The following is a 16,053-nucleotide window of genomic DNA, read 5'->3' as shown; positions in this document are numbered from 1 at the left end:
AACTGTAGAGTAAAATTGACGAAATTATGCTATGTACATATATGAATATACCATAGTGGATTCTATCTTTATGTATATCTATAAAGCACCAATTAAAAACAATAAATAAATAAATAGAAGGAATACCAGTAAAAGAAAGAGAATGGGGGGGGGACGGAGGAAGGGAGGGAAAGAGAAAGCACTGGAGACTGAAATGAAGTGAATTATATTTTATGCATGTATGATTATGTCAAACTGAACCCCACTATTATGTATAACTATAATGCACTAATACAAACAAAAGAAAAAAAGAAAGAAGCTGCTGCTACTGCAGCTGAGAGAACAACAATAATAATAATAAAAAAAATTGGAACTTACAACTTAGTCACCTAGAGGAGGAATCCTACAGAGCTGTCACATGACTTCTGATGAAGCACCTGCCAGCTGGTTCTGGTTTCTCTGAGAAACAACTGTACACTTGAGGAAGGAAAACTGGCTAGCTATTACTGGGGTTTTATTGGAGGGGACACTGTGAAGTTGGTTCTGGCAAATGTTGAAAACTGGGAACTGGATTCAATGTTGCTATGGAAACAAAATGCTACTGCCAGGATGAAGTAGTACTCTTGAGGTGACAATCAGATAGACAACAGGTAGATAGGAAGCTCCTAGGGAGCAAACAGGCAACAAATAGAAGGGACAAGTCTATTCTTCCTCCTTCAACTTTGCAGGCTCTATCTTCGATTAATGACTGACTAGTATCCACCTGGTGAAGCTGAAGCATGGTTTGCTGTATTCCAGCATCAGTTTTCCAGAGCAGAATACAGAAGGGTGGATTTGGAGTTGAGGATCAGGAAACTGATCCCTATAACATTTACATTCTAATCTGAGTATTGCTAGGTAGATCCTTCTGAGAGAGTCATGGGTCTAGGAGAACCCCAGAGTGTCTTGGTGCCGCAGTCTCTGGCTGGGCACAAATCACGAGTCTCCACACAGCTTGTAGATTCAAACAGCAATTCTTTATTCCCGAACTCACACCGGCCGTCTACAAACACGCTCTGGGGGAATCCACGTTTTCTGCCCAAATCCACTACTCTGCCCAAATCCACTCCACATGGGCTTCTGTCTCCCAAAATATACTGTCTGACCCTAAGCACTCAAGAGGAACTCAGCAGCAGGATACGCCCTATTCTAAAGGGGGAACACCCTAAACACAGATCCTGCCCTGGTCCTTGAGCAAGGTCACCTTTCAGAAGTCCTTCCACAGACAGCATGGACGTAAGCTGGCAAGGAGATTGTCATACCTACTTGGCTGATGGCTCCCAGCATCTTGGGATAGTTTAATTTCTTTGGTTTCAGAGAAGGGGAAGAAGAGAAACTAGGCTTTTTGTTCTCTGTGTTGAGCTTGTCTGGAAAGGTCTGCCACTAGACATAGCTATCCCGTAGTGGCCAAACTCACTTCATCTCTAACCCACACTATCCCGAAGATCCTAAGGGAAAATGAATTCCTACAATGAAGGAATACCAGTAAAGGAGGGGAATGGGGGGAGGGAGGAAGGGAGGGAGGCAAAGAAAAAGCACTGGAGACTGAAATGGAGTGAATTATATTTTATGCATGTATGATTATGTCAAAATGAATCCCACTATTATGTATAACTATAATGCACTAATACAAACATAAAAGAAAAAAAGAAAGAAAACAGCTGTCACTACTGCGGCTGAGGGGACAACAACAATTTAAAAAAATGGAATTTACAACTCAATCACCTAGAGGAGGAAAAAATCCAGGTTTTCCTCACAAGCTGCTCCTTGTATAACAGAATCCTAAAATATCTCTCATTTTAATCTGATGCCATTTTTCCGTTTTTGATACACTTTGTCAAGGGCCTGGAGGGCTGAATATAGAGAGTATACAAGTGAAGTAAATGAATTAAACTGGCAAATATTGCCATCGAAGAGACTAATAAGGTTGAGAGCAACCCAACAAAAGTATTTCTACCTTTAAAATGCTGGAGGATGTATCTGTGGAAAAAAATGAATTATAGATTAATATCCCAGGATGAATTAGCAAGACAAAGGGGCTATTTGGCATGAAATAGATAAATTATATTGATGTTTGTGATGATGGGAAAATGTAATCTGATCACTTGTGGGTTTATGGAATAGTAATGTTTCCTTTTGAGTGTTTTAGGAAGACCACTGTGAATGCCTGGGATCCATATGTGTTCATTCTGCCTCTTTTATGAGTCTCAGTTTTTCAATGAACTTTCATTGTCACATGATGTGTTTTTTTTTTCATACTCTGCTCATTCCCTCCCCCCCGCCCCCGCTCTGATTTTCCAGATCTGATTTTTTTTTCAGATATCTTCACTGTTGAATTTTTGCTTGATTCTACAGAATAGTCTCATTAGTCCTCACACTTTCCCCCTGTGTTAAGTCATTACTCACCAAGGGAAGTGGTTGCTGTGCAGAGATCTCTGGGGCAGGGGTCAAATCTTGGCTTTGCTGAACGTCTGTGTAACCTTTAGAAGGTCAGGACTTTGGGCTCTGGGCTTAGTTTCTTTTCCATAAAATAAACAAATTGGACAATATAATTCCTAAGATTGCTTCAATGTCTAACATTGTACAATTCTGGAGATTTGAGGGAGTGTTTTAGGATAAGGGATTATTAATCTAACAAACACTACCCACAGGGAGGAAAACATTTTTTTTTCATTTATTTTATTTATTTATTAAGATTTATTCAGTCCCATAGAAAAAAATGACCATTGTTTAATTAACAGTTAAGACTCTTCAAAATGAAGAATTTTTGTGAATCTTTACTGTCTAGTGATACCCAGTCCTGAGATTGCAGAGGACTTTTCACCTAGTGCCGAAAATTTTAAATAGGACTGTATTGGTGATCTGTTGCCTGTTTTAAAAGGAAAACATAAACCATGAAAGGATCTCAGTTGCTGATTATTGTAGGTCTGATAACTTTGGAAGCAATTTCTGGAATTACAAGTCCTTTACAAGGGAAGATAGGTGAAGGCTTCCTTGGGATAAAGCCCTAGTGGTAGGGCAGCACCAGTATAAGAAATATCTCTAAATTGTCTTAATGCTGAAGTAATGGGCAGAAAATTGAAATGGAAGGCCTAGAAGCAGTGTTTAGTGGAGCAATTAGGCTACAACATCTGTCATTCTATTGATCTCTTGGATTGATTCCATGTGTCTGGTCAGCCAGACCAACATCCCCTGTCAACCTCACCTCTTTCAGTGCACATTTTGAAAAATTATTCTTCCATGGAGGAGGCAGCCATGTTTTTCAGTCAAGCTGCCCTCTTCTGCTAGGTTCTCAGCTACTCTAACAAGGAGACTAGTTGTAATATTCTTAATGTTATTTTTGGAAAAGGCATAGATGTGCCTGAAGAATTTCAGTGATTCACTCAATCATTCAATAAATATTTAGTAACCATCTGTGATAGAGTAGGCATTATGACAAGTGCCAGGCATGCCCTCAGCCTCATGGGGCTTAAGGTCTCTCCCATTTTATACTTCCACTCTTTCCCGGTTATCCCATCCACCTTCCTCCATTTCCAAAGTCTCCAAAAGAGTAGATTTGAACACCCTTTTGTCATTAAAGGCTTTTCTGTTTTGGCAGATTTAAAATTATGTAGTGCTAATCTTACAGGAAATATCCACAAGGTTTTGTAGAGTCTGATACAAATCAAATGATTCTTAGGATCACCATCTGAAGTTTTCTTAGAAGGGTGCTTTGAGCAATTTTTTTGTTTGTTTGATTAGATGGATTTTACTGTCTTTTGATGTCCTTGCCATGTGTTAACTCCTCCCTTCACCCCAGTGTACTTGGCTTTATTATTATTATTATTATTATTATTATTTTTTTTTTTTTTTAGTGAAATCATTCTGACTTTAAATTTCTGTTCTATGTTGTATGTAAAACAGTTCTGAGATTATGGGAGAACTAGTTCATTTTACTTTATAACTCAAAGAAAAAATAAGAGAGGAAATTAAGGTTTATTAATAATGCTAATAATTATTTTGAAATGAGTCAGTGTGTCTTGAATTTTTAGTGACTTATGTATTCTTTTCTCCAGAATAATGGCTTCTTTAGTGAGATCTGATAAAGCAATTTGCAAATTGCAAGATCTTAAATGTATTGTTGACTCATTGTTTCTTTAACCTGTTTTTGTCTTCTTAATTTATTACAGATTATTCTGTATCAACCTCACATTCTTTCAAGGGATTTAAAGCTATTTTTATAATTTAAGGCATGTATAGCTTCTTTCAAATTCAGTGTTTGGCAGTGTTCTGGTGTAAGCTTCCCAGAAATGTAAGCATATTATCATTTCAAAGTGGCCTCTTTCAGGGCCTTGGCTGTTGCAGAAATTTGGCTTATGAATCATTTGAATGAATAACACTTGTTGCTAATCCTTTGCAGTCTGAAAAAAACAATGTGTGTGATGAACCCCAAGAATACCTCATGATAATATGTAGATTTTAAATGTTGTGCTATGCTTTGATGCTGTTTAAAATATTACAGAATTCAGAATCTAATACAGTGGATACAAAAATCACTATTTCACAAATAGCTTTTTTCATAATTAGCTATTGTGCTTGTATTTTGTAGTGTTATAAACTCTTCTTGAGATATCAGTTCTTTTTAGAGGTGCTTCAATCATGTGTAAGGGTGTGACCCTTTCTAAATGTCCTAAGATAATACCTTACATCAAAAGGGCTTTCTCTACCTATAACTGAGATGTCTACGTAGAGGGATTAGACAGTGTCCTTTAGAAATCACATGTTAGAGTAGTATATCAGGGTTCTTTTTCTTTGGTTTTCTAACAACAGATGCTTCAGATGAACACTTGATTCTGAATCCAGGCTGCACACTTGATTCTGAAACCAGGTCACACCCTTACCCACTCTATCACACTTAAACCTCCCAACAAAACAAACAATGACAAACTTAGTATATGTGCATCTTTGAGTTATGGGAATTTCCAAACATTTGCAAAAGTAATATGAACGAAACGACCTTCTGTGTTATTATATTCATAAATTATCAGCTTTTGCTACTCTTGTTTCATCAGTTCCGCATTCTTTTCATTGTGATTATTCTGCTGGAATATTTAATACCAATATCATATTTTTTAATCCATAAATACTTAAGTGCATTTCTTAGATCTGTAATGGTAGAGAGAAATTTGAGGCGAAAATTGTTAAATTTACTTTATTTCTGTCTTGTGTCTGAAATTAGTATAGTTCTTTTTTTTTTTTTTTTCTTTTTGTGGTGCTGGGGATTGAACCCAGAGCCTTATGTATGTGAGGTAAGCACTTTATCAACTGAGCTATATCTCCAGCCTAAATAGTTCCATTTTTGTTCCCCACTGATTGGTTTAGTTTTCCTAGATTTATTTTTGTCTCTCCTTGTCTGCCTCCAAATTCTCATTTTATTTTTGTCATGACCATTCTGGGCCCAGAACAGAGAAAAAAGCATGGCAGTACACAATTTATATACATGTATAAGTGATTTTAAAACTTCACTTTTGGTGACCACTTTTATTTCTTGGTAGTCAGATCAATAGTGAGGTTTTTAGTTTAGGCCTAAAGCTCTCCTTTATGAATTTACCCAAGGAATGGAGTGGAGATTTGAGTGTATGTTAGTAAAAGGAAGTTGGGTCACTGGGGAGAACCTAAGCAAACAAGATTGAGATTTTATCAGCATTAAGTATTATTCTACTTGACAACATAGTTCATGTGTGTTTATGCCCTGAAAGTAGGGCAAATTGAGCAGTTTTAAAACAAAATGGTGGAAAGTTTTGATAGTTTCTACTTCTATTGCTTATACATCAAACTAGCCATTTCTCAGCAACTCTGATTCAGCAATTCATTTCTTTTCAGCGGAACTTCCGCCTCCATACACCGCTATTGCCAGCCCGGATGCCAGTGGTATTCCTGTAATCAACTGCCGAGTGTGCCAATCGCTAATCAATTTGGATGGCAAACTTCACCAGCATGTGGTTAAGTGTACGGTTTGCAATGAAGCTACGGTAAGTGGAAATTTCCATTAACAAAAGCATAAATTATTACCTAAAGGGAGTTCTTTGATAATGTTACTTAAGAGTGGATGGGTACAAATAGAGTGATCTTTTTTGTCTTTTTCTGTCTTTTGTCATATAAGGATGCCTCCTTATTTGAGCTAACCCTGTTAAATCATATTTTTGGTGAATTTACTTTCTAAAACAAGACTGGCAGGTATTTATTATTATCTTAAGTATCTGTTTACATCACAACTAAATCCCTTCTGGCTTTCACAAAAATTGAAAATATACTAGACTTTAAGGCAAATGTGGACTTTGCCCCTATTAAGTAGAAAAATTTTTAACTTATTTTGTGTCTGCAGGATGTCAGTATTATTTTCTCTGAGCTTTTATAATTATGTTATTATTATTAAAAATCTGTGTCAAAGTGTTTACAAATACCTTGACATTTTATTCCATTTGCTAGATATTAAGTCAATGAAATGTTAAAAAATTTGAAGGATACTTTTTTAAACTGAACTTTGGGAAGAACAAATACATTTTAAGCAAACATTTTACAGTTTCACATCATAAACTGGTAAATCATATATTGCCTTAGATGAAATGTGTTTCTACTTTCATCATTAGGTTTTGTTTTAAATATTCTGGTCTTTCTCAAAATCTGCAAAATTCAATAGTTTAATTTTTGGTGTTTGTACTTTTTTCCTCTTTAGAAAAGTCTAAAAAAGTCAGCTAGTGATTATTGTGTCTCAAAAACTACAAATCATGGATATTGGCCTTCATATGTTTGATAGAAAAGTCCTAAAATAAAACCTGAAGTCATAAAGCAATATATTTCATTGTCAATAGTTTTTTCCCCATAAATGATGTCATTTGGAGAAAAATTTTATTGTGTAAATTGGTGATACCTACAAAACTAGCAGTTTTCTTCATAAGTTGAACGCTGAGTAGTGAATTGAATTAGCATTAACTTCTTTAGCGTTCTTTGCAGAGTTGGCAAGAGAGTAAGAGTTGTGAGTGGAATAAGAAAAGTAAGAGTTGGGAGTCTCGTGAGTCATAAAAGCAATTAAAATAACAGTGCCTTCAATGTTTCCTTGGATTCAATGTTAGTGTTAATATCACCCATATCAATTCTTGTTCTTTAATGAATAGACAAAGGGAGTTATAAAGTTTTATAACTCATGGAGATGAACAGAACAGCCTTGGTCATTTGTGTAGGAATCTCAACGTGCAGATTTAGTAAACAGGATCAATCTGGCTACTTAGAAGTGAAGTTCAACAGGACCAGTGGGGTTTGGCTGTAAGAAAACTACCTCTGAATGTAAGGGAAATTTTGCTGAAATTGTTACATGATTATTGCCTCCTGTGGAGTAAAGTACAATTGTGAAGATTCCAGGGAGAGTGAATAGTGTTTAATCAGATTGCCTTATTTGGTATCAGTAACATTACAGAAGAGGAAAAAGAAAAAAAAAAAAAAAAAGACCTTGAGCAGTATCTTAGCATACAACTTGCTAATATTTAAAATGTGACTTGATCTTAAATTCTAAATGAAGAAGTATTAGGAGATTAGGAGCTTCTTTGGAGATGTTCTAGGTTGAAAATACAAATATAATGGGCTATGGTCCCTTATGTATATTATTCTCTGTGCCCCATTGAGTTTCACTGTGATTCATTCTCCTCATGTCATCTAAAACGGGGTATCAGTATATCTGTCCTCTTTAATGGCAGCCACTTTGATAGAAACCTGATACACCTATGCCGATTAAAAAACAGAAAAGAAAAAAAGAGAGAAAGAAATCTAAGGTTAATAATATGTCCTTTTTCAACAGACTGAATTGGGAAGTAAGGAGCACATATGTGTGTTATGTGTGTGCACACATGTGCTAGCAAGACTTGGAGAAATACAGAATTAAAGGTTAAGGGAGAAATGATTTCTAGTACAAGTTAATGGAAAATCTGAGATGTCCTGGAGAAAAAGTGGCACTAGATGACTGTGTAACTGATGGAGAGACTGAGATTCAGAGGCTGAGGTCTGAGGTTTGAGTCCTTGCTCTGTCATTTAGTAACTCTATTTCTTTGGAGACGTTACTTCTCGAAACTATGGTTTCTCATTATTAATAGTAATTCCTGCATTATAGGTTTGCTGTTGGGATACGGGGGTTAAAAGCCTAGCATAGTGCCTGGTACCTGTAAATCTATTTTGCTAAGTAAGAATCTTCAAACTTGTACATAAGGACATGTTTTTTTTTTTTTTTTTCTTCTTCTTCACTGAAGACTGAACATGACATGGCATAGGCTAGCACTGAGCACTAGTGCTTGAAATCTTCTAGTTCAGTTACTTGGTGTCATGAGTGAAGGAATTGAGGTCTAGAAGTGAGATAGGAAGAAGATATTTTAAAAAAATCCTGTCCTTTGTCAAGCAGTTTCTTAATGGCAAATTTTGGATATACACAAATTAATTCTTCTATTCTATTTTTTCTCAATACTTCAGAAATTATAGGTATACATTCTGGATGTTTGTGAATTTGAGATATTTGGAGTTAGTTATCTACATCTACACTTTAGTAAATCACAGATGGCTTATTAACTTTCATATATTTTTATCAAGGTTATTTACTTTAAAATTTTTACATCTTTTTTAAAAATATTACACATAAAAAAGTTTAAATAATTAAAAATGATAGTATGTATTATTTTTGTAATAATACTGAATATAACCTCAACTTCGAATGGGATTTTGTACTAGTTAGCCCTTTGTAAATTGAACATACGGTCAATTGAAAATGTATTAATATACCTACCCTACCAAACATCCCAGGTCAGCTGAACAGTCCACTGTACAATGTAGATTGTTTCTCTTTGAGATTGCCTGACTGATTGGGAGCTGCAGTTCATTGCCTCTGCCCAGCATCTTGAAATATCATGCTACATATCTCTAGCCCAGAAAAAGATCAAAATTCAAATCTCTAAATATGATTTCTACCCAATGCACATCACTTTCATATCACTGAAAAATTATTAAGTAGAACTCTTGAAATTCAGGAGCCATCTGTAGGTAGATGATCAATTCCCATGTGTCTCTTAATTATAAACTCCCCAAATATTAGCATTATATTACATTAGCTTTTCCTAAGTAATTTTTTCTAGTCTAGATTTTCTAAAACCAAGGGAATTCATTTAAATAATCACATAAAAATAATCAAATGTAAGAAATTAATATAGATACAATATATTATCTAATCTTTTGACCTAATTCATGTTTTCCTGATTGTCTTGTTAGTCCTCAATGGAGGAAAAAAAAAAATATTCTACTCCAGGAATCAAACCAGAATCGCTTGTTGTATTAGGTTGTCATATCTCTTTACTCTCCTTTTATCTGAAACTTGTTCTTTCTTCATCTTTTATTTTTTTAACATTACAGGCAAGATATTTTGTAGAATGTCTCTCAGTTTTGGGTTTGTCTGATGTTTCCACATGATTAGCTTCAAGTTATACTTTTTTGGCAGGAATGTTACAGGAGTGATGTTCTGTTCCGTTCATAGATTATTTAGTTCAACAAGCTTAAGTTATTGCAAATGATATTTCCTTTGATGTTATTTATTATCATTTTTAAGTTTACTCCAAAGTTTTTTTTAAATGCTAGTATTAAGAGCAATTACAAGATTTTTAAAAAAGTTATGTCATAAAATTAATCATTTATATTCTATTGAATGAAGTTTGAGAAAAGTTCAAATGTGTTCTGAAGTCCACTTTTCCCGTTGTTCTTACTGAGCTTGCTTTTCCTGGACAGGGGCAGGAATCTTCTATGAATACTTGCACCTGGTCAGAGAGAGAAAGAGAGATAACCTTGTCTTGTGAAATTTAAAGGGAAAACAACTCTTGGTGTGTGATAAATATTCCTCGTATATTAAAAAGTCAGTACAAACTCATTTTGAAATATTCCCTTAAAAATTAATCTCTACCAGCTCCCAAAATATCATAGAGTGCTTGCCAACATGTGTGCTATTTGAACCACTTGCAGTGCACCTTTTCTTTGGTACTTTGGTAGCACTTTGGGGAGCTTTAGTTTTAAAGGAATCATTTCCTTATTAAACACAAACAAGCTTTGACAATCTGTATCTTGGTTAATTTGCTGTGTTTGCATTTTCTCCCCTTATGTAGCCAATCAAAAACCCCCCGACAGGGAAGAAATATGTTAGATGCCCTTGTAATTGTCTCCTCATTTGTAAGGACACATCTCGGCGAATAGGATGTCCGAGACCCAACTGGTAAGAGATAAAGATTCATTCGTTTGTTCATTCAACAACTATTTATTAAAGGCTCATTATATGCCAGGCTGTGTTCTAGACAGTATTTGCCCTTAAACTGATTATAGCATCTAGATTAGTATTTTGTTGTTGTTGTTGTTTGCTTTTTGTTAATGAAATGACATGCTTAGAACTTCATGGTCATAGGTATTTGTAGGATATAATATTTTTGAGTGAGCAATGAATGATTTCTTTGTATGCAAGTACTTAATGCACTATAACAAACCAATGGCTCATTGAACCTATTTAAAAAGAACCAGTTGGTTTACCTTTGATGTGGTTAATTTTAACCCAGAAATGTATTTTTTTTTTTAAAGAGAGAGTGAGAGAGAGAGAGAGAGAGAATTTTTTTTTAATATTTATTTTTTAGTTATTGGCGGACACAACATCTTTGTTTGTATGTGGTGCTGAGAATCGAACCTGGGCCGCACGCATGCCAGGCGAGCGCGCTACCACTTGAGCCACATCCCCACCCCCCCAGAAATGTATTGGTTGTTATTATATATATCTCATTGTATGCTACATTACTTTCTGCTGAGCACAATATATATAATAAATTCTGGAATATTTGCTTTTGCCAAATGCCATTATGGATATGCTTAGATACAGATATAGATATAGACATAGGTATACACACACACACAAACACACACACACACACATGCACATACACACACACAGAGAGACTTTAACCTGTTTTTTCTGTGATTTCTGATTTTTTGATCATTGCATGAATCATTACAGGCCCATCTGATGACAGTCTGAAAAATAGAAAGGAAACGTGGCTCTCATTTTGCTTTCTTTCCATCTCTGATTAAACAGGCATCAAAGAATACTGGATTGCTCAGGGAAGTTTAGTTGTAACTTAGCACTTCGATACTTTTACGACATACACATTTTTGTTGATGTAGAATATAACTTACTCAGTCTTCTACAAAACTTAATTTGTCTTCTAGAATAAGAACTGTACTCTGATTTAAACTTACAAAATCTTGGAAATGGCAGTTAAATTGTTCCCAAGATCATTAATCAATGAATCTGTGCAATAACATTGTTTCTATTCCAAGCATAAAAAGACTTTTTTTTTTTAAACTTTTGTGACTATTGCTACTTTCTGTGGTTTTGGCTCTAAAACTGGACATTAATTTACAAAACAAGTATATTTTCACTGATAATATTCCATATTTTTGGCTGTATATTGTAGATTAAACTCTTAGCCCATTTATAGGATAATGAAATACTTACTTACCTTTTTTTATTCCACAGTAGACGCATAATTAATCTTGGCCCAGTAATGCTTATTTCTGAAGAGCAGCCAGCTCAGCCCGCATTGCCAATCCAACCAGAAGGAACCAGGGTGGTGTGTGGACACTGTGGAAACACATTCCTGGTAAGTAATTGGACATTCGTCAGAGGGCATTAATCTGTAAAAGGGAGTCATGATCTTATAGATTTCACAACTGCTCATAGTCTTAGAGTTTGTTTGCCCATGAGCAAATTGATCAAAATAAAAAAGAGCCTTATTTAGAAAGATGGTCAAAGGCACAGCTAGGATATACAGCATCTTTTGTGAATTAGACAAAAGATCCATCCTCTGATTGGTCTAATTGCAAAAGAAGAGGGGCTTCTCTGGATAAGTCAATAAGAAAAATAGTGCCCTATCCAGGTTTAGCTCTATGGTATCTTTTTGTTTTGTTTTGTTTTGTTTTTTAAATCTGTGATTATTTTGACATGGTGAGTAAAAGAATCTTAGCTCTCCTTCCACCTACTTGGCAGAACACAGAGTGCACAATCTCATGCAGTAGCTCTGCTTCATAGCTTCTAGATTCAAGAACAGTTCTTATAATTTATCAAATTTTAAAAATTAACTTTGGTACCCATAAAGGATTTCTATAAGATAGTAATCTTGCCGCAATTTTACAAATGATAAATTGACATCTCAGGAAAATTAAGCAATTAGCACTACAGATTTTGGTCAAGTTTTGTCTAGCTTGACAAAAAGATTAAAATGGATAATTATCTCATTGTAAATTATAGATATGAATTCTGCTAGTGATTTTTTGGATAAAAAATAAGAAAATATAAGTAATTTGATATGAGCCACAGTTATTGAAATTTATTGTTTTACTACTTCTAATTTCAACTCAAAGTTTGATGTTAAAAAAGTTAACTTCATAGTGACCTACCTATCAGGAAGAAAAAGAACAGGTTTTCTTTTGTTGTCCAGTCTTTATTGGAGACAAAATAGAACCTCAGTATTAAAGGTCCCTTCCAGGGTATAAACAAGATGGCAGCAAAATACAACAGACACTAGTATGGCAGTATGTATAAACGTGGATGTGTAACCAATGTGAATCTGCAATCTGTATATGAGGTAAAAATGGGAGTTCATAACCCACTTGAATCAAATGTATGAAATATGATATGTCAAGAGCATTGTAATGTTTTGAACAACCAATAAAAAAAAATAAAAGACCTGCTGTCATTAAGGAATGAGTGAGTTGAGAAAAGAGTGGGTGATTTGTTTTTTTTTTTCTTCTTCAAATTTTTGCTTTTATTAAGGTAATTCATATGCACAATTCTAAATGTCACATCGGACTGCAGCCTCCTAATCTGGCTGACCTCTAGTTTTCATCCCCCAGGTACTTTCAACTCTTCCAGCTTTTCTGCTAATATTTCCATGTGTTTGCATTGTTTGAGCATCCTTTTTCTTTTTGATTAAGCCATTTTAGACATTATGTAGACAGGTAAAGTTGTAGAATTTAGCCCTCATACCACCCTCCCATTCTTCTTTCTTTACCTGTTTCCATATTCCCAGTCAAGTTATAATATTACTTAGTGTTTGCTTTTTTATGATTAGGTAAATTACATTCACAGCCTAGTCAAGTAATATGGTACATTTTTCTCATATGGCTCTATAAACATTTTCTTGGATTTATAGATAACTGTAACCTGTAATGAAACCTATAAAGAAGCAAACAAAAGCGCACGCACATACACAAACACAACACACACACACACACAAACACACACACAAACACACACACACACACACACACACACACAGACAATGCAGAAGAGAAGTGGCTGCTCCTCCCAGCAGTTGCGTTTATTTTTCTCAAAAGGTACGTAGCTTATCGATACCATAACTACATTCTATAACTACATTCTAACTAGTATTCCTTTAACCCTGAGTGCTAGCTAACTGAGATAATGTCCAGGTTAATACAAACACAGAGCCTTTTTCTCCAAGGACGTCACCATAGAAACTAGAGAGTGCACCTGCATAGTTACCTTAATAGCTTCAATGGGAAACTGCTGGGTATTCCAAGTGTGGGAAACAGGGCACCAGTAACACCCCCCAACCCCCCATCCCCCATAGTTTGCTCACCAGGGGAATGCTTCCCTGTACATTTCCACTGTCAGAATACCTACAGCAACCTCCCCTTTGGATTTGTTTAATTTTTTATATATAAATCATTAGTTCTTCCCATATTCTTTTATTAAACTATATACTTCCCATTAACATAGGCCAATGGGTCAGGCAATCTTTTATTTAGGCTTCCTGCTACTAAGCTGTCATTCTTCACCATCATCCTGAAAATTCCTCTTTCTCCTTTCTGGTTTAGATCCCACACTGTCCTGATTGTTCTTGGCTTATTCCTTCATTGTGGTGGAGCATAGTCTCTCTTTACTTTCTGAGAAAAGAAGGAGAAGAGAAATGAATTTTAACCCTTTTATTTCTTAGATGGTTTTTGATCTGATGTCACATTCCCTTTGTGGTTCTTCCAGATGTAGAATTCAAGGTTGCCAATTTCTCCTCTCAGAAAGTTGAAGGTTTTATGCCACTGTTCAAGAGAAAATTGGCTGTATTATGACTCCTGATATTTTCTATATCACCTATTTCTTTCTGTTTTTTTTTCCTCTTATTTTCTGTTCTCTTCTTTCATTTTCTTCACTGTCCCAAAATTCCATGAGGATGTACTTTAGTGAGAGTCTTTTGGCTCCTCAGTAGGCCTTATATAGCCCACTCCATTTTATTTGTTCCTTTTCTAGAACTCCTTAGATAATTTACTAGAAAAATTCTTCAATATTATTTAAAATTCTTCAGTTTTTCTAAACTTAATAAAAGCTTTTAATTTTAGATGATCTAACTTAATTTTTAATTTTGAAAAGCCTTGTTCTCTGATCCCTTTCTGTTTTTCTCCTTTTTTTGTAGAATTCTCTTCTTTATGGCATTTTTTTTTAGAAAATATTAATTGTATTTTTCTGAGGCATTAGTTTTGCATATTCTTGTCTCTGTTTTCTTTTCATTTTTTCTACTTGTTTTCCTTTTATGATAGAAGTCTTAATCATATTTTACTTATATTTAAGAGTAAGTCACTGATTGGATTCTATTTCTGAAATACTGAGACATCAAAAAGAATTGTCCTATGTATTAAAATAAAATAATATCATGTGCTGTGTTTTCAACAGCATTCTTCTATTAGCCTATATTTATTTATTTATTTGGCACCAGGGATTGATCTCGAGGGCCGACCCCTAAGCCACATCCTCAGCCCTATTTTGTCTTTTATTTAGCCTATAATCTTTTAATATATCAATATTATAAAGCTAAAGTTAAATTGACAAGGACTTTGCACTGTTCATACAATTTATTGCACAGTCTGGCTGGAATGAAGAGTACAGTTTGGGGTTGTTTTTTTTTTTTTTGGAGTGGGGGTGAATTTCTCTGGGGAAGGATCCTCTAATATATTGTGATAGATAGATAGTCCAGGGGACAGCATTCTAGGAGCCAAGAGAAGTAACAGGGGGTGGGGTTATCATGGTTTGAACTCAGGGACACTCAACCACTGAGCCACTTCCCCAGCTCTATTTTGTATTTTATTTAGAGATAGGGTCTCACTGAGTTGCTTAGCAGATCGCTTTTGCTGAGGCTGGCTTTGAACTATTGATCCTTCTGCCTCAGCCTCCTGAGCTGCTGGGATTATGGTGTGCACCACCATACCCAGCAAGACAATAACTTTAATGTACATATATTTCAGAGTCAATGTTAACCATTGTCTGTTATATATCCATTAAAAATATATTCCAGTAGGGTACTATTGAATTATTAATTTTAGGTTATATATATATATATATTTGAGCCTTCTAAGATAAGTTTAAATAAATATATATTAGGAAATTAAGTTTGTCTATTAAATACATTGGTTTTTAGAAATAAGTAAAATATGGGAAGACTTCTAGAAATGATTGTGATTGAGGGAAGTTGCTCTTGATCTTTCTTGACAGAAATGAGTTTTGTTTGTTTATTGAAACTGCAAGTTTTGGCAACAAAATTCTAAGTGTAAGAAACAATGTTTTAAATAGAGGAACAGTCATAAGTCAACTTCTTTTCAAAAGCAGTTATTTGAATTGAGTTGAGTAGATTATGACAAAATCATTTTTAATAATAAATGCCTTTCTGTTCTTAGTTTTCGACATTTAAGGGAGTACTTGTAGATAACAATAAAATCTAATGTGTGGATTCTGAGTTACTCTTGACCCAGGGTTTTGCAGATGCCTCTTCAATCCTTTTTGCTTCTTTTAACTATGAAAAACTGAAATTTGTTACTTATAGTTTATATCTAAAAGGACATTACAAATTCAGCAACTATGCTAAACGTACGGAAATATAAAAGAGCACTTAATATTTCTATATCCTTCTACTACCGAATGTTCTGTTC

At 34.8% G+C, this 16,053-nt stretch overlaps 1 protein-coding gene and 1 long non-coding RNA gene across 3 annotated transcripts in view; one reads left to right on the top strand and one right to left on the bottom strand.

Moving 5' to 3' along the window:
* Pip4p2 (phosphatidylinositol-4,5-bisphosphate 4-phosphatase 2) overlaps window positions 1-16,053 on the top strand; it is a 47,585-nt gene that overhangs the window by 18,201 nt on the left and 13,331 nt on the right. Inside the window, exons 2-4 of one of the 2 annotated variants that reach the window (XM_076836060.1) lie at window positions 5,881-6,029; window positions 10,251-10,288; window positions 11,594-11,717. In XM_076836060.1, coding sequence (XP_076692175.1) covers window positions 5,881-6,029; window positions 10,251-10,288; window positions 11,594-11,717 — 311 coding nt within the window. Of the gene's footprint in view, window positions 1-5,880; window positions 6,030-10,181; window positions 10,289-11,593; window positions 11,718-16,053 lie in introns of both variants that reach the window. The other variant, XM_076836059.1, reaches the window with a different exon arrangement.
* On the bottom strand, window positions 9,645-11,698 carry LOC143382144 (uncharacterized). The gene is made up of 3 exons (XR_013088935.1): window positions 11,577-11,698; window positions 11,021-11,088; window positions 9,645-9,839 (listed from the first exon to the last, which is right to left on the bottom strand). It is a non-coding gene; the product is annotated as an uncharacterized LOC143382144 (long non-coding RNA).

Source organism: Callospermophilus lateralis, chromosome 16 (assembly GCF_048772815.1).
Source record: "Callospermophilus lateralis isolate mCalLat2 chromosome 16, mCalLat2.hap1, whole genome shotgun sequence".
Classification (NCBI taxonomy): domain Eukaryota; kingdom Metazoa; phylum Chordata; class Mammalia; order Rodentia; family Sciuridae; genus Callospermophilus; species Callospermophilus lateralis.
Note: the sequence above shows the minus strand (reverse complement) of the source record. Positions and strands in the feature narration are given on the sequence as shown.